Source organism: Papaver somniferum, chromosome 11, assembly GCF_003573695.1.
Source record: "Papaver somniferum cultivar HN1 chromosome 11, ASM357369v1, whole genome shotgun sequence".
Classification (NCBI taxonomy): domain Eukaryota; kingdom Viridiplantae; phylum Streptophyta; class Magnoliopsida; order Ranunculales; family Papaveraceae; genus Papaver; species Papaver somniferum.
The window spans coordinates 65,632,695-65,649,882 of NC_039368.1; the positions used below are offsets into that span (position 1 = coordinate 65,632,695).

The following is a 17,188-nucleotide window of genomic DNA, read 5'->3' on the forward strand; positions in this document are numbered from 1 at the left end:
CTTTTTCTTTAACCACGTTAATCATTATTCTTGATGAAAGTCAAAAGATGATCATGTGAAAATCACCTGGTAACATCCTGCATGATTTGTGTGAGACAGTCATTTGATGTAGGCTCGAAATGTTTCGTATTGATCATTCGATCACTTGAAAATTGCTTATAAGCTAATAGTTTGTGTGAGACGTCTATTGTCGTCTTCTAAGAATGTTTCAATGATTGAAATGGGAGTTAAGAGCTAAAACCCATGTCTGGATACATTACGGTTTATGTACTTAGTGTACGAACTGTTTTGACAGAATTCAAGACCGGGAGTTTGCATACCTGTTCGCAAACTTATTCAACTGTTTAAGTCAGGGTACTTAAGTTTGCATACTCGTTCACAAATTGATTTAACTGTTGAAGTCCGGGAACCAAGTTTGCGTACCCGTTCGCAAACGGTTTCAACTTAATTAAGTCCGGAGCTAAATTTTGCATACCCGTTTGTAAATTGTCGGCTTGTGACCAATGTCCGGAACTTAAGTTCGCGTACCCGTTTGCAAACTTAAGTGGTTCAAGTTCTTAAACCGGTTATGTATGATTTAATACTCATGAACAAATACATTTATAAATTAAGGAATGCAATCTTTGCAAACTGTGGTTAAAATGTTCATGAACTGATTCTTTTGAATCAATCCGATTTTGCTTCAATTGTGTCTTGTATACTTCTATGAGAATATAAACAATTGAATAACTCTATGAGTAACACAATTAGATTCATTTGATTATCAATTGATCTAGAAGTGTTAAGATGAACAAGGTTAAGAGAAAGGTGTTCATATATCTAACTTCGGTTAACTGTTATTGAGCCTATTCAATATACACGTTTAGGTACGCTTAACCATATCTAAATGAAGGTATATTTCATTTGTGTGTAACAAGCTAAAGACCATATAACGGTGGAAAGATATTAGCTTGAATCTTAAACTAGGTTTCATCTAACAGTGAATATTGAATGCTTTGTTACCAAGGTAACATTAATTGCAAACCCTGATTTGAAGACTATATAAGGGAGAACTCTAGCAACCTAATCCCCACACCTCCTATGTGATACTAGTTTCGACTAGAGTCGATTCTCCTTTAACCTAGGTTTTTCCTAAAACCATTATAGGTTAACGACTTAAAGACTTCATTGGTATTCTGAAGCCAGACCCAACTATTTTATCTGTAGTTGCGTGTTCTGATCTTACTTTGTTATATCGTATTGAATACTATCTTCTCTAAGATTTGCTCGAGATTTATCTCTGATAGGTAAGATATAAAAAGTAATCACAAAGCTCTTCGTCTCATTCTTTGTGATTCCACAATAACTTGTTATACTACCATATAGTTAAGTTATTGTGAGATGATTGATATTTCTAGGTTGTTCTTCGAGAATATAAGACCGGATTATCAATTGGTTCCTGTTCACGTTGATTTATCAAAAGACGGAACAAAAACTTTGTAGGTATTTCTGTGGGAGACAGATTTATCTATTATAATAGAATTTTCCGCGTGAGATAGATTTGTTTATCAAGTCTTCGACTTTGGGTCGTAGCAACTCTTAGTTGTGGGTGAGATCAGCTAAGGGAATCAAGTGCGTAGAGTCCTGCTGGGATTCAGAGGCATAAGGAATGCGACTGTACCTTAATCAGTGTGAGATTGGTTAGTGCTCAACCACATTCTAGTCCGAAGTTAACTTGTAGTGGGCTAGAGTCTGTAGCGGCTTAATACAATATGGTGTTCAAATATGGACTAGATCCAAAGGTTTTTCAGCATTTACGGTTTCCTCGTTAACAAAACTTCTGGTGTCTGTGTTATTTCTTTTTCGCATTATATTTTATATATAATTGAAATATCACAGGTTGTGCGTAGTTCAATCAATTGGTAAATCCAACCTTTGGTTGTTGATTGAAATTGGTTGATCTTTGGTACTGTTCAAGTTGTTTCTCATAATAATCAGGCTCACGCATTTTTATTTGTTTGATTTGATAATTACATCGAGAAACAAATATATAACTCTTGGATATATTTTCCTTGATTGAGTCTGACTGTCTAGTTGATTCTCTTGGAATTATATTGGAGTCAGTCCATACAGATTGCCTAAACGAAATATTAGGTGTGGTTGTTAGACCCCCGCCTTTTCATATGAGAAACTAACCATTTATTGAAAACTTCAAGTCAATCCCTTATGATAGGGTTAATTAGTCGTCCACTTCATAGTCCATTCTTTTCCCTTTAATGCATTAACGATATTTAATCTATCTCTTTCCAACTGTAGACTTGAAGTCTGCTTCCTCCTAGCCAGCTTTATAGCCTCATATGCAGCTAATGCTTCAACTTGTTCTTCATCCCCCGCTTATGTGGGATACACCAGGCTCCTTAGAATTCACCTGCATTTTTAATAGCTATCAATCCATACCCTATACATTTAGTCGCCTTATAAAACGATGCATCAATTATTTTTTACCAAAATCAACTTGTGGCACTGTTCAAGGTGGGAAAACTGTGATTGTGTTACTTTACCTCCACCTTGAGGCCAATCTCTTGATGTTTTCCTTCAAATACACAATATATTTCTTAATCTGATTTACTACTCTCTCCACCTCCACATTCACATTATCAAAAATAACATTATATTGCATTTTCCGTATATGCTAAAATGTGTAACCTGCAACTAGTATCATATCTTGCCTATTGTTATTTACTCAAGTATATAACCAACTTATAATTCAATCTCTCAAACCCACACTATCAAATAAATTCAGAAACATTGGGTCTACACTAGTCCAGATTTGTTTAGCAGTACTACAATTTAGAAATAAATAGGCATATAATTCAGCAACATCGTTAGAGAAAACCCATTTAAAGTATATACTATTAACAAATTTAGAGAGTCAATCCCTAAGAGGAATACATCTCTGCAAACACCTCCATATCAAGTGTACAATATTAGGTGATAAGTCTTCCTTCCAAAAATTTTTCCATGGGAACCCACTAAGCTCATCAAACCCCTGGTGGGTGCTACCTGAAACATTAGCCGATCTGTAAACCTTCTTGGATGTCAATATTCCATTGCTAGAGGGTTTCCAAACAAATATATCATCTCCTCTAATAGGAAATTTGATTTTACAGATTTCACTAACAATGTTACTATCAAATAAAGTATTCAATAACATTCCAAGAGTTAATGCGATGTAATAAGTAGGTCCGCGGTTTTCAGGTGACAAGAACTGAACCTAGGTGGAAACAATGTGTCCAGGGTAGGAACCCACCTATCTTTCCAAATGTATATTCTAGCTCCATTACCTACCTCCCAACAATAATGTTTTCTCATAAGTCTAAACCCTTACACACACCTTTCCAGACCCAAAAACCACTTGAGCCGTTAAAATGAAAAAGATTATAGTCCTTAAAATACTTATGGTACATCATCTAAGCCCATTTAGAATCAGACTCATTAAGTGTCCTTCATGCTAGTTTAGCAAAGAGTGTTTCATTCAAAGCAACCGTTTGTCGAAGATTCATAATTTCTTGTGCCTTAGACCTAGTCACAGAGTTCCAATTTATGAGGTACAAACCTCTTTCTCCTTGCTTCTTTTCCACACGAACCTCCTTTGAATTCCATCTAACCTATCAGTCAATTTCTTGGGCAAGGGGAAAATAGCAAGATGGTGGGATGTAAGTGTACCAAGAACAGATTGATTCATATGGTTATAACAGAACGGTTCAAATTCTTACCTTTCCATGTAGACAACCTCTCCTTGAATTTCTCTTCTAGATGGACAAAAGTCTTCATTTTGTTATGTTGAATGAGACTATTTAATTTTCACGCTATTATTTACACAAGTAATAGCTCATCGGATTTGAAAACATGGTTTTGTTAAGTGATTGTATGTAGAGATTACACCATGAAAGCAAACCGATTTGCACATATGATTCTTAGATCAACCTAATTCATAAAAGAGTAAATTATTTGCCCAGGATATACCTTGAGAGACCATTCTTGGAAATTTAGTTGGATAAAATATAGTAGAGAGCCATTTAACTTGGCGAGATAAATAAAATTTTGGGACAACAAAATATATTGCTATTGTACTGTTGGTGACAATATGGCTAGCAAGATATAAACATGCACACTGGTTAAAATGAAGTTCAATAACATGAAAGATTTCTTGATTATTTTCTTCTCACTGTTTGAAAGTATTCAACTTTATTATTCGTTTTTCTTATTAATTAACAAGATCCGTTTGGTTACAATTAACAACTATCAACATATTACTCTCGAATGACACAATCCATACTTACTATTACCCTACAAGTTAGTGTATTTGGAAGTTATCATTATTGATCAAGTAAACTACCTCATCAAAATTGAGGTTCTTGCTGGAAACAACAATTTTTTTTTATTTTTTTTTCGCGTGTGATGTTTTTGCTTTTAGATTTTCTGTTTTTTCTGAACTTTACATTATTTTTAATCTCAGGTATCGACTTTCCGTTGAATGTCTGAAAAAGCTAAGGCAAATATTAGACAATTATTTTGCAATACTATTCGATCAAAAAATTACTATTGGATACTCTATTGAAAACTGAGATCCCTTACGTAAGAGATAAACCAATTGCGATTCGGTGGACACTCAAAGATTTGATGTCCCCAAACTTTGACCAACAAACCAGTACATCTTCAGTCGGATGAGATGATTAAGGAATGAGGTGATTAGCTGAAGGCACATTCGATACACTTTTTTGTTATTGTTGGTGTTGTTTTTTTAACCTAAGTTCAAATAACTGACATAAGAAGATTTTAATCATACTTTTCAACAGGTTGTGACGAGCTTGAAGCCAGCCAATGCAAATTCCAATAAGACTATATAGGATGCTTTGCTTTTCTTATCAATAAACACCCGCAGAAGAATATTTGTATCCTCCTTTTTCCTCCCAGAAGTGTAATAATATGGATCAAGATGAAGAAGCGGTTTCTAGAAAAGTACTTTCCATCATCAAAAGTTGCATTAGTTTGTAAAGAGATTTAAGGTATTAGACAAATAAAAAGTGAAACTGTTTATGAATGCTAAGAGACATACAAGATATTGTTAGCTAGCTAGTTGTTCACACAGAGAGACACTCGGATTAATGCTGCTAGTAGTGGTGTATTGGCGAACAACACTATTAATATTAAAAAAGTCACGGGTTTAACAGAAAGCATGGCCAGAGACATGCAACAATTTCGCATTAATGGTGAACCAATGACGAGGAAAGTAAGCAAACTTAGTGGTCGAAAGCTCCTTATATGAGTCAAATGACAACTATATAGTACCATGTATGGATGTTGTAATTGCTCCAACACCTGATGACCTGTATGGAGATGTTGAGCAGGGATGATGGTATGGACAATTTTGAGAGATGAAAATATAATTCTTTCGACACCTACAAACCTAGATGAATGAATCAGAGCATCTCCAAAAGAAGGTGCAAAAAATCTTATGTGGACTTTTAATTTGGTCATTTTATTTATGGGGTCTACACATAAAGTAAATATAGGACCTTATATCTAAAATATCATCTTTCAACCCTTAAAATAAAAAAAATTTAGTTAAAAACATGACGTGGAGGTGCAACCGGAGATATAGAAAAAACTTTCTTAAACACCTTCATATTTAATAATTGGTCCCTCCTAACTTGTAGGACCCTATTATTGGAAATGAATTTATGCCAAATGGGGATCCAAAATCCCATGTGTCACTAAAAATATATAAATCTACACTCCGTTGCAGATGCTCTGAGAGCAATATTGCATAATTCCTTTTTTTTGTTTTTTTCTTTGAACAGGAGCAATAGTGCATAATTCAAACTACAACGAGAGGTGGTTATCCGTGTTTTTTGAGAAGTTTTCGGTACACATTCATCTTGACATGTCGAGATATCGTCACAGTTATAGACCGACACTTCCACAGAACGTGGTCCGCCCTCTTTTCAGAACAGAACCCGTTTCGTTTCCTCTTAAACCCGTTCTTTCAAACTTCTAACAGTCTCGCTCTACATTCCGTGATCGAAGAGAGGGAAATTCAAGTCTCATCTCGTAAGGACTTAGGTTAATGGCGGCAGTCTTTCTTTCCCGCGTTTCTCGTAGATTAAGATCTTCATCACCGCTCTTATCTCCATCAACCTTCGATCCATTTTTCACAAATTCTCAATTAAAACCATCAACCCCTGTTCATCTACCTCAAATTCATCCTAAAACCCTAGATACAAAATTTGAAACGTATAAGTATCACCAAGTTGGTGGTTTTGATGATCAATTTCTGAAATTTCTTCGTTCCAATTTAAATGTACAGTTATCTAGGTATTCTACATCTTCTGTAGGAGGAGGAAAAAGTGGTGAAAATCAGAATGAGGAGGATGTTGAGAAGAAATCGGGAGTTCAGTTATCGTGGATTGATCTGTACCTTCCTGAACCCGTTCGTCCTTATGCTCATTTAGCTCGACTTGATAAGCCAATTGGAACTTGGTTACTTGCTTGGCCGTGTATGTGGTAAGCCTACTGTTACTGCAACAATATGTAGTAGTGTTTATCAGTTTTGTTTCTGTTTGAAAAAATTACTGAATGAAATGTTCTGGTTATAGAAGAGGAGTCAGGAGATCCCATTTGTTTGAGTTAGGAGTTCTATTAAGAGCTTAGAAGTTTGAATTCATTTCTTAATGAGATCGTAAAAACTTTCACTGACACTTGCCTAAAACTGTATTTTATGCAATATTTTTAGGTCGATTACTTTGGCGACACAGCCTGGAAACCTTCCTGATTTTAAGTTGTTGGCATTGTTTGGTTGTGGGTCATTGCTTTTACGGGGTGCTGGATGCACAGTTAACGACCTTCTTGACCGTGATATCGATACAAAGGTGTGTTTGAATCTGTTTTCTAGCATAAGGATGCCTCAACTACTGTTTCAATTTTCGTCTTGACTCGTGGATTTTAGCTTTATTACTTTTATTTTTAATGGAATTCGTGCTTCTTTGTTGGATATCATTGACTAGTCATTCCACTAAGATCTATCGTGTCAAAAACCCTCATCTTATCTAAATTGATCGTCTTTTTAATTCCAAAGGAGGCATCATTTGACTGTAGTCTACATTGAGAACTAAGAAATCTATTCTCAAGAATTCCATTATGCCAAGATATGATTGTTTAGTAACTAATTACTCTCTTATACTTCAGGTGGCGCGCACGAGGATGAGACCAGTAGCAAGCGGCCGTCTGACTCCATTTCAAGGTATCGGCTTTCTTGGGTTTCAGCTTCTCTTAGGTCTTGGAATTCTCCTGCAGCTAAACAACTACAGGTGTGTTATTTTTCTCACAGCTTACACCATGGGTTGCTCACATTTTAGTGGGTTATAAATTTATAGACATATTTGGTTTGTCTATATGAACACATTTTTGCAATGTTCTAGTACAAGTTGTCTTAGGAAACAAAGTTTCAGTTTTCACTTTTCAGATAGCAGTTCATTACATTGTTCACCCTGGATTCTATTATTGCAAGACCCACAAATGTGTTATTTTTTAACTGCTGAATAAAAAAATCATCTGTTATTTTTGTGTCCTTATTCCTCAATCAGTTTCTCTCCTAGTTTACATTCACATCTGAAAACTTGTGAGTTGCAAGTTAATCTACAGTTTCTATTCCGTTTGTTGAAGGTCAAAGTGTTCATTATTTTTTTCAGTATTGTTCTGGGGGCGTCATCACTGCTGTTAGTTTTCACGTATCCTCTCATGAAGAGGCTTACATTTTGGGTAATTGCTTCTTAGCCTTCTTTAATGTTCATGCTCTAGATTCTTTCCTATTATACTAACATTTCCATGGCTAATTTACCAATACACTTCATACTGCCTATAATTGCAGCCTCAGGCATATCTAGGTTTGACTTTTAACTGGGGCGCGTTATTAGGATGGACCGCTGTTAAAGGAAGCTTGGATCCTGCTATTGTTCTCCCATTATACATTTCAGGAGTTTGTTGGACTCTAGTGTATGATACAATATATGCACATCAGGTATAGCTACTGACTTCAGAAATCAGAAGCGTGTAGAAACTGTTTTTCTGACGTGTTTTATTTTGCTATTGACATTTCATAGCACCAGTCTCTCCCCTCTCCCCAAAAAAAGGAATGACAAAAGGACATAAACAGAATTTCGCTCCCTAGTGTTCGCTGTTAATCTTTGAATATTGACTATCAAATGCAGGATAAAGAAGATGATTTGAAGGTTGGTGTCAAATCTACGGCCTTAAGGTTTGGTGCTCTGACAAAGAATTGGGTTAGTGGTTTCGGGATTGCATCTATCAGCAGCCTATGTCTAAGCGGATATAATGCGGACTTGGGTATTACTCATTTCTGCTTCTGTATATTTTCCATGTTTGACCTGTTGAGCCTTTTTTAAAACCTTCTTTGTTTTCTCTTTTAACAACAGGTTGGCCATTTTATGCATCTTTGATGGCGGCATCTGGGCAACTAGCATGGCAGATTTGGACTGTTGATTTATCAAGTCGTGCAGACTGTAATAGGAAGTGAGTAATCATCTGAATAGAAGCAAAGATAGTTTGCAGCGCTGTAGTGATCTATTATAGTTGCAGCTGATGGAAAACAAGTGGTCAATTTCTGCTATCCATGTCAGAATAGCATGTCCGTCATTGATCATCATGCCTAACCATATAAATTTAATAGGGCAATCCAAAATTTACCCACAATACAGATACGCAAAATTGACCTAGCTGTGTTGGAATTTTGGGTTCCAAAGGCCTATAAAGAAAAGTGGTTGATATCTGATTGTTAGCTGTAAATTTTAGAGCAATCACTGAGATTCCAACCTAAGAATCTAAGATAACAGTAAGACTGGAAAGGACAGGTAAAAATTTAAAAAAAGTCTATGCGGTTTCTAGTTTCAAAAATCTTGTGGGTATGAAGTAGAAAGTAATGACATGTTTCTAGTCTAACCTTTAATTCTTAAGAATTTGGTTCTAGTCTGACCAACCATCTAATTTTTATTGTATAAATTGAATGCTTCTTTTACTGGTTGCAGGTTTGTATCCAACAAGTGGTTTGGAGCAATTGTCTTCAGCGGCATCTTGTTTGGAAGACTAGCAACTTGAAATTGTATGAATGGGGTATTATTTGCTCCAGCCAAAAGATGCTTTTTGGGTTAATTACTCAGGTATGTATGTGCAAGAGTTGTTTATCACCCCTTCAAAATTCCTGCTTGGAGGAGAGTTCAAAAGGTTGATGTCTCCTTTTCGTTACATTTATGAATCTTCAAACGTGGGGTCAGTCAACTGATTGTGTTTCTTAATGCGTTTTCTTCAGCTTAAACGAGAAGGAGAAATGTTCTCAAGTCAGAAATTGGTTTAGCGTCAACTAAAAGCTCATTGCTATAATGTTGTGTCTGAAGCAGCACAGCAGATACTGTGGACATTTGCAAATAAAGGTCTTATTTTTTTAGTGGTGAAAAGACGATGACCCTAACATTTATGCCCATCATCTCTACTAAGGACCTGCTTGAAAGCTATTAATCGGACTGAAGAGGAATCTAGCCGTCTGAATTCACCACCCATCTGCAAGGAGTATCAAATCCAGCTCGTACCCACTTAACCATATTGATGATTTCATGTAGCACATTATCCAGCTATTGCACTGTGATTTTTTCCCACAAAGAACATCAACTGTAGGTGTCCCATTCATTATCAGATACTATACAACTTGAATCTAGTGAAATGTAAAAACAGAGAAAGAATTCCAACAACTCGGATTACTTCTCGAAATGGTGGATTTTCTTGGAGTTGATATCCGCCAGATAGTAAACGAACCTACATATGAATTTGAAAAATATGCAGATGTCAACATTCCACATAGGATCAAGACAAGAACCTATGTTCTTAAGAATCAAATGATCTTACCTTTCCTCTCCTCCTGAAGATTCAACCAAGAATCGAACCTGTTCGAACTTCGAAGCATGCTCTATAAACGGATCTGCTGGCCTACGGGAGTTTTTGGACCTTTCACCAAACCTCTTGATATCTATGCCCATTTCTCAAATTATAAAACCCTAGAGGGGCTATCACAAAAAGGCCTTATTTTCTATCTAAAATTCCAAACGCACCTTATTCTGCTTTAGTACACACTTTAGGGTAGGGGTGTAAATAATACCCGAAAATACTCGGTCTGTCTGTACCCGCCTGACCGCGCATGTACCCGAAGTAGCCCAAAGCCTGTTATGGCCCGTCATGGGCCATCCAGCCTGGCCTGGATTAATTTATTGGGCGGTCTCGGGCTTTGCAATTAATTATGATTCCCGGCCTGATACCCGGCCTGGTGTCCGGCGGCTCCGGCCTGAAAACCTTCTATGTGCCATTAATCATTTAATATCCTCTTAAAAAGACTTAAAAGTTACCATTTTATAATTGTCAATTTTCTCTAAAGAAAAATAAAATATATAGTTGTTTTTACTTAATTAGCCTTTTAAAAACATTAATGGTAATAAATTTTCTTATTAGAAAGTTTATTGTACTCTAATTAATTATTTATTATAGATTAAAATTAAAAGTTTGTCATTGTAATTTAAATATAAAATAATACTATCATTTACAGTATGCAATGTTAGAAAGGAAAGGATATTGTATTAAAAATAAATACATTTAATACCATTCATTTGAAAATTTAAACTTAAAATAAAAGAAAAAAAATTCAAAATAGTGGCTTGTTCGGCCCGATCTGGCCTGCCCGTATAAAAAACGGACTTTGGACGGTTTTTGGGTAGCAAATTATCTACTTTTACCCGGCCTGAATTTGTTTACGGGCTCACAAATATTAAGCCTGGCCTGCCCGGCCAGTCTTAGTGTTTGGCCGGGCGACCTGGCCTGCCCGAATTTACACACCTACTTTAGGGTTAACCCCTCCTCACCAATAGATACCAACTGGCGCTACTATTCTGTTCCCAACCTATCTGCTATCTCCTTCTCTTCGTTATTACATCACTCTTCTTCAGGTAGAAACAAAACTTTCGCCTGAAAAACCCTAATTCACAGCGATAGGAGATCTTCAAGATATGAAAAAATCTCCGAAACTACCGATACCTGGGCGTAGGAACATCATGATTACCAGTGCATTACCTTACGTGAATAACGTTCCTCATCTTGGAAATATCATAGGATGTGTTTTGAGTGCTGATGTATTCGCTCGTTATTGCCGTCTCCGAGGTTATAACGCAATTTATATGTGTGGAACTGATGAATATGGAACCGCCACTGAAACCAAAGCTATGGAAGAAGGTTGTACACCTAAGGAGATTTGTGACAAGTAAGATGCTCTTTCATTTTTTAATTCATTATCTTATATGCAGTTCTTCGTTTAATTGAACGAAATTATATCTGAGGAGATTAATTATGTTCGATTTTATACTTGTTTAGATCTTGTCAAATTTGCATGTTGTTCACGAAATTGGTAACAATTTGTTGGCTTATTTTTGACTTTATATTTTGTAGTTTAAATCTAAGTTTTTGATTAGAAGATTAGGCCGAAATAATGAGAATAAATGTCTTAGCTCTAGTAGTTTTTGTTGATTCTGGTGTCAATTTCATGGTTTAGAATTACAAGTGACCAGTGGTCTGGTTACTGGTTAGGTCTGCTTATATTTCAGTTTTGCATGTCGGCAATTAGTCCGTTATGGAAATCCGCAAATGCCTAAGATAATTCTCGTGAGTATTCTGCTTACAGAGAACATTTCTTCGGTCTGGCAAAACTTACCAATTTATCCTTACCAATTAATTATATTAAAGTTATATATAGATAGATATTTTACAAAATTGGAGACTTACTATTGCTACTTCTCTAGGTACCATGCAATTCATAGAGATGTTTACAACTGGTTTGACATAAGTTTTGATGAGTTTGGACGCACTTCTAGTCCCCAACAGACTGAAGTTTGCCAAGCAATTTTCAAGAAACTGATGGAGAACAACTGGCTTTCTGAAAATACAATGCAGCAGGTACAGCTTATATTTATCTAATTTGTTTGGTTGAATTGTATCATGCTTTCCCTAGTTTCTAAAATCAGCCCGCCAATTTTGTTGTTACTATTTACTTATGATTATCCAATGATGGACCTTTGTCTTAGCTTCCTTGATTTTTGATCAGTCCTTGATTTTTGAGTTCACCTAATTCTAATTATTTACACAGCTTTACTGCAAAACGTGTAAACGTTTCTTAGCTGATCGGCTGGTGGAAGGAACCTGTCCTAGACCCACATGTAACTATGATTCTGCACGAGGTGACCAGTGTGAAAAATGTGGAAACCTTTTGAATCCGACGGAGCTACAGGATCCCAAGTGCAAGGTTTGGCTCATGTTTCATTTTTCTATGCAAAATTATTCAACCCTCGTTTATACGATATTCAAGCAGGCACAAGAAGGGGAAAATAGTTACGACCTCCTGAAGATGCTATGAAGTTTAACTCGAAATAGTTATAAAACATCACTGACTGACCTGAGATGCACACTTTAACAAAATGCGTTTGATTTGGAAGTAGTTATTCCCCTTTCATCTCCCAACCACTGCAGACAGAGTAGTCAATTACATAAATTCAACATTATTCGCAGAAAAATCTCTCACATATTTTCCGTCACTAGGATTTTATGAGTTATATTACTTGTTAGCAACACGCCAACACCTAAAAATGATTTAATGTCTTTTTTTATTTCCCAATGGGGCATATTGCATCATGTATAAAGATACACCATGTCTCGTTTGATCTGTTTATTCTGTCATTGCTCTTAATATTGGTACTATAGGTATGCCGGAACACTCCTGAAATTCGTGATACAGACCACTTGTTTCTAGAACTCCCCTTGCTGAAGGATAAATTGGAAGAGTACATTAACAATATGTCCGTGGCTGGATCGTGGAGCCAGAATGCAATTCAAGCTACAAATGCATGGCTAAAAGAGGGTTTGAGATCTAGGTGTATAACCAGAGATCTTAAGTGGGGGGTTCCTGTTCCACATGAGAAATACAAGGACAAGGTCAGACTAGATAATCGGAGTTTTTGTATGGGTCTCAGTTTTTTTTCTTTGTACTGTGATTGCTTTATGTTTCGGACCGTATTTCACTTTTGATTCTGCGCGTTGTTACCACATCATGTTCAGGTTTTCTATGTTTGGTTTGATGCACCTATTGGCTATGTCTCGATAACTTCATGCTACACTTCTGATTGGGAGAAGTGGTGGAAGAATCCAGAAAATGTGGAGCTTTATCAATTTATGGGGAAGGACAATGTACCATTCCACACTGTAAGTGTTCTCCATCTTTCTGTTCCTCTTTCAAATCATTAGTGACTTCATTATGTCAATTTCACAATAGTTACACTCTCTGCGTCAATGCTTCTGTAGCTAACAGTCTCTCTTCGGCTTACATGAATCATCCAACTGTACAATTTTTTTGTTTGTTAACACTTATAATGTTGATGGTTCATGGCAACTTGATGACTGCTACCTGCATTAAATGGTCCAGCGAGTCCATAATAGATTAAAATTGCTCATAATTTCCTCTATCAGTTCAAAGTAAGATAGCTTGTCCAAGACGATACGAAGATGATTAGCTTTTGTGAAACATTATGTATGGATTTTACAGTGTTTCTTAAATTTTGTTGCTCTGCTGGGTTAGTTCAATGATCAGTAGTTATTACAGTGGACTCACTATTGGATTTAAACTGAACTATGTGTGCTAATTTTGCTTATATTGTATCTTTAGGTAATGTTCCCCTCAACTCTTCTTGGAACTGAAGAAAACTGGACGCTGATGAAGACTATTAGTGTTACAGAATATTTAAATTATGAAGCGGGTATGCAGTTATAAAGTAGTCATTACATCATTGCGCAGATATTACTGAAATTTAACAGTATCTAGTGTAGCTGAATATTCTATGATTTTGCAATAATTTTGCAGGGAAGTTCTCTAAGAGTAAAGGAATAGGTGTTTTTGGTAATGACGCAAAAGACACAAAGATCCCTTCGGAAGTGTGGAGATACTATCTGCTGACAAATAGGCCTGAAGTGAGAACTCTTCCTATCCCATTCATTAGTTATTGCTATCAATGTCTATATAGGTTATAATTCTCTTGGACTTATGTGTTCGTTTAGGTATCAGACACTCTGTTTACATGGAAGGATTTGCAAGCCAAACTTAACAGCGAGTTGCTTGCTAACTTGGGCAATTTCATCAATCGTGTCTTGAGCTTCATTGCCAAACCTTCAGGTTAGTCTGTTTACATGTGTAAGCTCATTGCAGAACAGAGTCCCTAAGTTTGTGAAGACGGCTGGTTTATTGTGTAGTTTAATTTAATAAGCTGTGTTTTGACAGACAACAAACAATCTTTGCATTCTACGTGATGTGAATAATATCCCTCAAAGAGATTTTCTATTTCATGTGTGGTGGTTACTTATTTTTATACTTAAGTGCGATGTGTCTTAATTTTCGCGTTACCTTTTGCAGGTTTAGGTTATGGTTCTATTATCCCTGATGCTGCAAATGCAGAATCACACTCCTTGACGAAGGCGCTGGCAGAGAAAGTTGGAAAACTTGTTGAGCAATACGTTGAAGCAATGGAGAAGGTATGTATAATGTATCTGAATAGAATTTGATCTTTAGCTCTTACTTCCTAGGTACATCCTCCTGTACACTGAAAATCTGATATAACCTCCTTAGAATCATGGCGTAACTATTTTTTCTTCTATTGTGATGTAGGTTAAACTAAAGCAAGGCCTGAAAACTGCAATGAGCATTTCGAGTGAAGGAAATTGCTACCTACAAGTAATTCTAATTTCTCGTGTCTTACTGTTTTTAGCCTATGACCTGTTACTGCTTATGATTTCTCGTTTCTTGCAGAACTTCTTTCTAATTGAACATTTTGATATTTTATAGGATAGCCAGTTCTGGAAACTATACAAGGAAGATCCAGCTTCTTGTGCCATTGTCATGAGAACTTCTGTTGGGCTAGTTTATCTTCTAGCATCTCTGTTGGAACCGTTTATCCCATCTTTTTCTGTAGAGGTAAGTCGCATTTACACTGTATGTCTGTACTATTGTAACTATATCACGTAATGTCATGTTGCTTTTTCAACATCGAGTCAGTTACTGTTTCTTGATGGACTCAGGTAGTAAAGCAACTTAATTTACCTTCCGAGCTTCCACTCTCACTTAGTGATGAAAACGGAGATATAAGTAGGGCAAGAAGACCTTGGGAGATTATTCCTTCTGGCCACAAAATTGGGGCACCAGAGCCACTTTTTAAAGAACTGGTATGCGCCTGTGTAAAATTTTCTTGTTCTGTTTGGTGTTTGCTCACTGTGTTTTTTTTTACTTTCTCTTCCTAATCTTTTGAAGCTTTACTCTTGCTCAGAAAGATGAGGAGGTGGAGTTCTTCAGGGAGAAGTTCGCTGGAAGTCAAGCTGATAGAAAGGTAAAGGCTGATGAAGCTGATGCAAAAAAGATGGCTGACCAACTCAAGAAAACCAAGCTTTCTGGTAAGACGATCAATCTTTTCAGATTATTAATCATTCTAGTGGTGCTGGGGAATCTTCCTCTTTATCTTTTGGAGTGATTTGAATATAGTTTTATATCGTGATCAGATGCAAAGAAACAAAAGGCATCAAAATCTGCAGCTCGGGGAAAATCTGGGGGAGCTGCTGAAACAGAAATCACCATCAGTAGACTTGACATTCGTGTTGGTCTCATTACTAAGGTCATGAGACATCCAGATGCTGATTCGCTGTATGTTGAAGAGATCGATGTGGGTGAAGCTACACCACGTACTGTTGTTAGTGGGCTTGTGAAGTTCATCCCCATTGAAGAAATGGAGGTGTGTGTCTATTTTAGTAGTTAGATCAATTACATTATTTAGTACTTTTCTTTGCATAACTTGATGTTCTATGAAATTTTCCATGTCTAGAACCGAAAAGTTTGTGTTCTGTGTAACCTGAAACCAGCAACAATGCGTGGTATTAAGTCTCATGCTATGGTTCTTGCTGCCTCCAATGAGGACCACAGTAAGGTAAGGAAAACAGTTGCTATTTACTGGCCTCGTCCTTTTATTTTTGGTTCTTATTTGTTGTTATACTATTCCCTTCATCGTCTGGTTAAAAGACCAGTGCATATTTTTGTTTAATTATATCTATTCACTTGTGTAATCAGAAAGTTCTCAAAAGAATCTAAGGTGCTTCACACAAAAAATAATAAAATAAATAAATAAAACTAAGGTTTTAGAAACTTAAATGATGTAATTTGGCATAATTGTTTTCAGGTTGAATTGGTGGATCCACCAAGCTCTGCTGCAGTGGGAGAGAGAGTTACCTTCCCTGGTTTTGAAGGTCTGCCTGATGAAGTGCTAAACCCTAAGAAGAAGGTATGGGAAACATTACAAGTAGATCTGAAGACCGACGCTGAACTGGTAGCTCGATACAAAGATATTCCGTTAACTACGTCAGCTGGGGTTTGCAAAGTCTTGTCCATATCAAGTGGAGCCATAAGGTAGAGGTTGTCATGAAAAAGCCTCTTGGAAATTTCAAATATTTTGACTGTTGTTTTGTAATCTTTCTCATTTTTTCGACTGGCTATTACTGTTATTAAGATTAGAATTAGGATATAAACGGTTTTATGCATTCCTTAGAGGCTGTCAAATAGTAACATTTTGCAGCAACGTGAGTATTTATCCTTTATTTCACTTAAAACATGGTTCGTTTGTGTATAAGTAAGGAGACCAGACCACAGCTGCACCTTACGTTACCATTACTAATCAGCCAAAGTTAGCTTCAGTCATTATGTACTGATATCCCATGCATATGGTCCAAACTGTATAAGGACAGTAACCAGAACTTGGGACTTTAAAAATCCCATACATATGGTCCGAACTTGGGACTAGAAATCATATCAAGTAAGACTTCTGTGCCGGCTGTTAAAATTAAGTCCGTTTGCCTAGGACTCATCTTGGTACCAAGAGCTGTTCTGGTTTTGGAAAACTTCAGCAACAAGGAGCTGACCAGCACCATAACTTCTTCATTGTGCAAGGAGATCAGAGCTTCTGGATGGTGCTGGGAAAGAAATCAGAGCAAATGCAATGAACAACTCAGAATAATCTTCGAA

The 17,188-nt window shown here is 36.5% G+C and overlaps 2 protein-coding genes across 2 annotated transcripts; both read left to right on the forward strand.

The window, feature by feature from the left end:
- Nucleotides 1-5,911: 5,911 nt before the first annotated feature.
- LOC113321198 (4-hydroxybenzoate polyprenyltransferase, mitochondrial-like) lies at nt 5,912-9,818 on the forward strand. The gene is made up of 9 exons (XM_026569077.1): nt 5,912-6,546; nt 6,776-6,911; nt 7,228-7,349; nt 7,731-7,800; nt 7,910-8,059; nt 8,250-8,385; nt 8,475-8,571; nt 9,084-9,215; nt 9,365-9,818. Exons 1-8 carry the CDS (start codon nt 6,110-6,112, stop codon nt 9,151-9,153), a joined length of 1,218 nt encoding a protein of 405 aa, XP_026424862.1. The 5' UTR covers nt 5,912-6,109; the 3' UTR covers nt 9,154-9,215; nt 9,365-9,818.
- A 1,163-nt stretch (nt 9,819-10,981) lies between these two features.
- LOC113321413 (probable methionine--tRNA ligase) lies at nt 10,982-16,793 on the forward strand. The gene is made up of 16 exons (XM_026569318.1): nt 10,982-11,353; nt 11,889-12,042; nt 12,233-12,388; nt 12,844-13,074; nt 13,198-13,341; nt 13,802-13,892; nt 13,997-14,103; nt 14,191-14,305; nt 14,543-14,661; nt 14,795-14,860; nt 14,972-15,100; nt 15,205-15,348; nt 15,450-15,573; nt 15,679-15,908; nt 15,999-16,100; nt 16,350-16,793. The coding sequence occupies exons 1-16, from the start codon at nt 11,103-11,105 to the stop codon at nt 16,578-16,580; spliced, it is 2,394 nt and encodes a 797-aa protein (XP_026425103.1). The 5' UTR covers nt 10,982-11,102; the 3' UTR covers nt 16,581-16,793.
- The last annotated feature ends 395 nt before the right edge of the window (nt 16,794-17,188 follow it).

Excerpts from the sequence above, each read along its gene's own strand:
- LOC113321198 (XM_026569077.1), top strand. The coding sequence starts at position 6,110 with ATGGCGGCAGTCTTTCTTTCCCGCGTTTCTCGTAGATTAAGATCTTCA. Across the intron at positions 7,801-7,909 it reads TGAAGAGGCTTACATTTTGG|CCTCAGGCATATCTAGGTTT; the intron begins GTAATTGCTTCT and ends CTATAATTGCAG. Across the intron at positions 8,060-8,249 it reads ATACAATATATGCACATCAG|GATAAAGAAGATGATTTGAA; the intron begins GTATAGCTACTG and ends TATCAAATGCAG.
- LOC113321413 (XM_026569318.1), top strand. The coding sequence starts at position 11,103 with ATGAAAAAATCTCCGAAACTACCGATACCTGGGCGTAGGAACATCATG. Across the intron at positions 15,349-15,449 it reads AGCCACTTTTTAAAGAACTG|AAAGATGAGGAGGTGGAGTT; the intron begins GTATGCGCCTGT and ends ACTCTTGCTCAG. Across the intron at positions 15,574-15,678 it reads CAAGAAAACCAAGCTTTCTG|ATGCAAAGAAACAAAAGGCA; the intron begins GTAAGACGATCA and ends TATCGTGATCAG.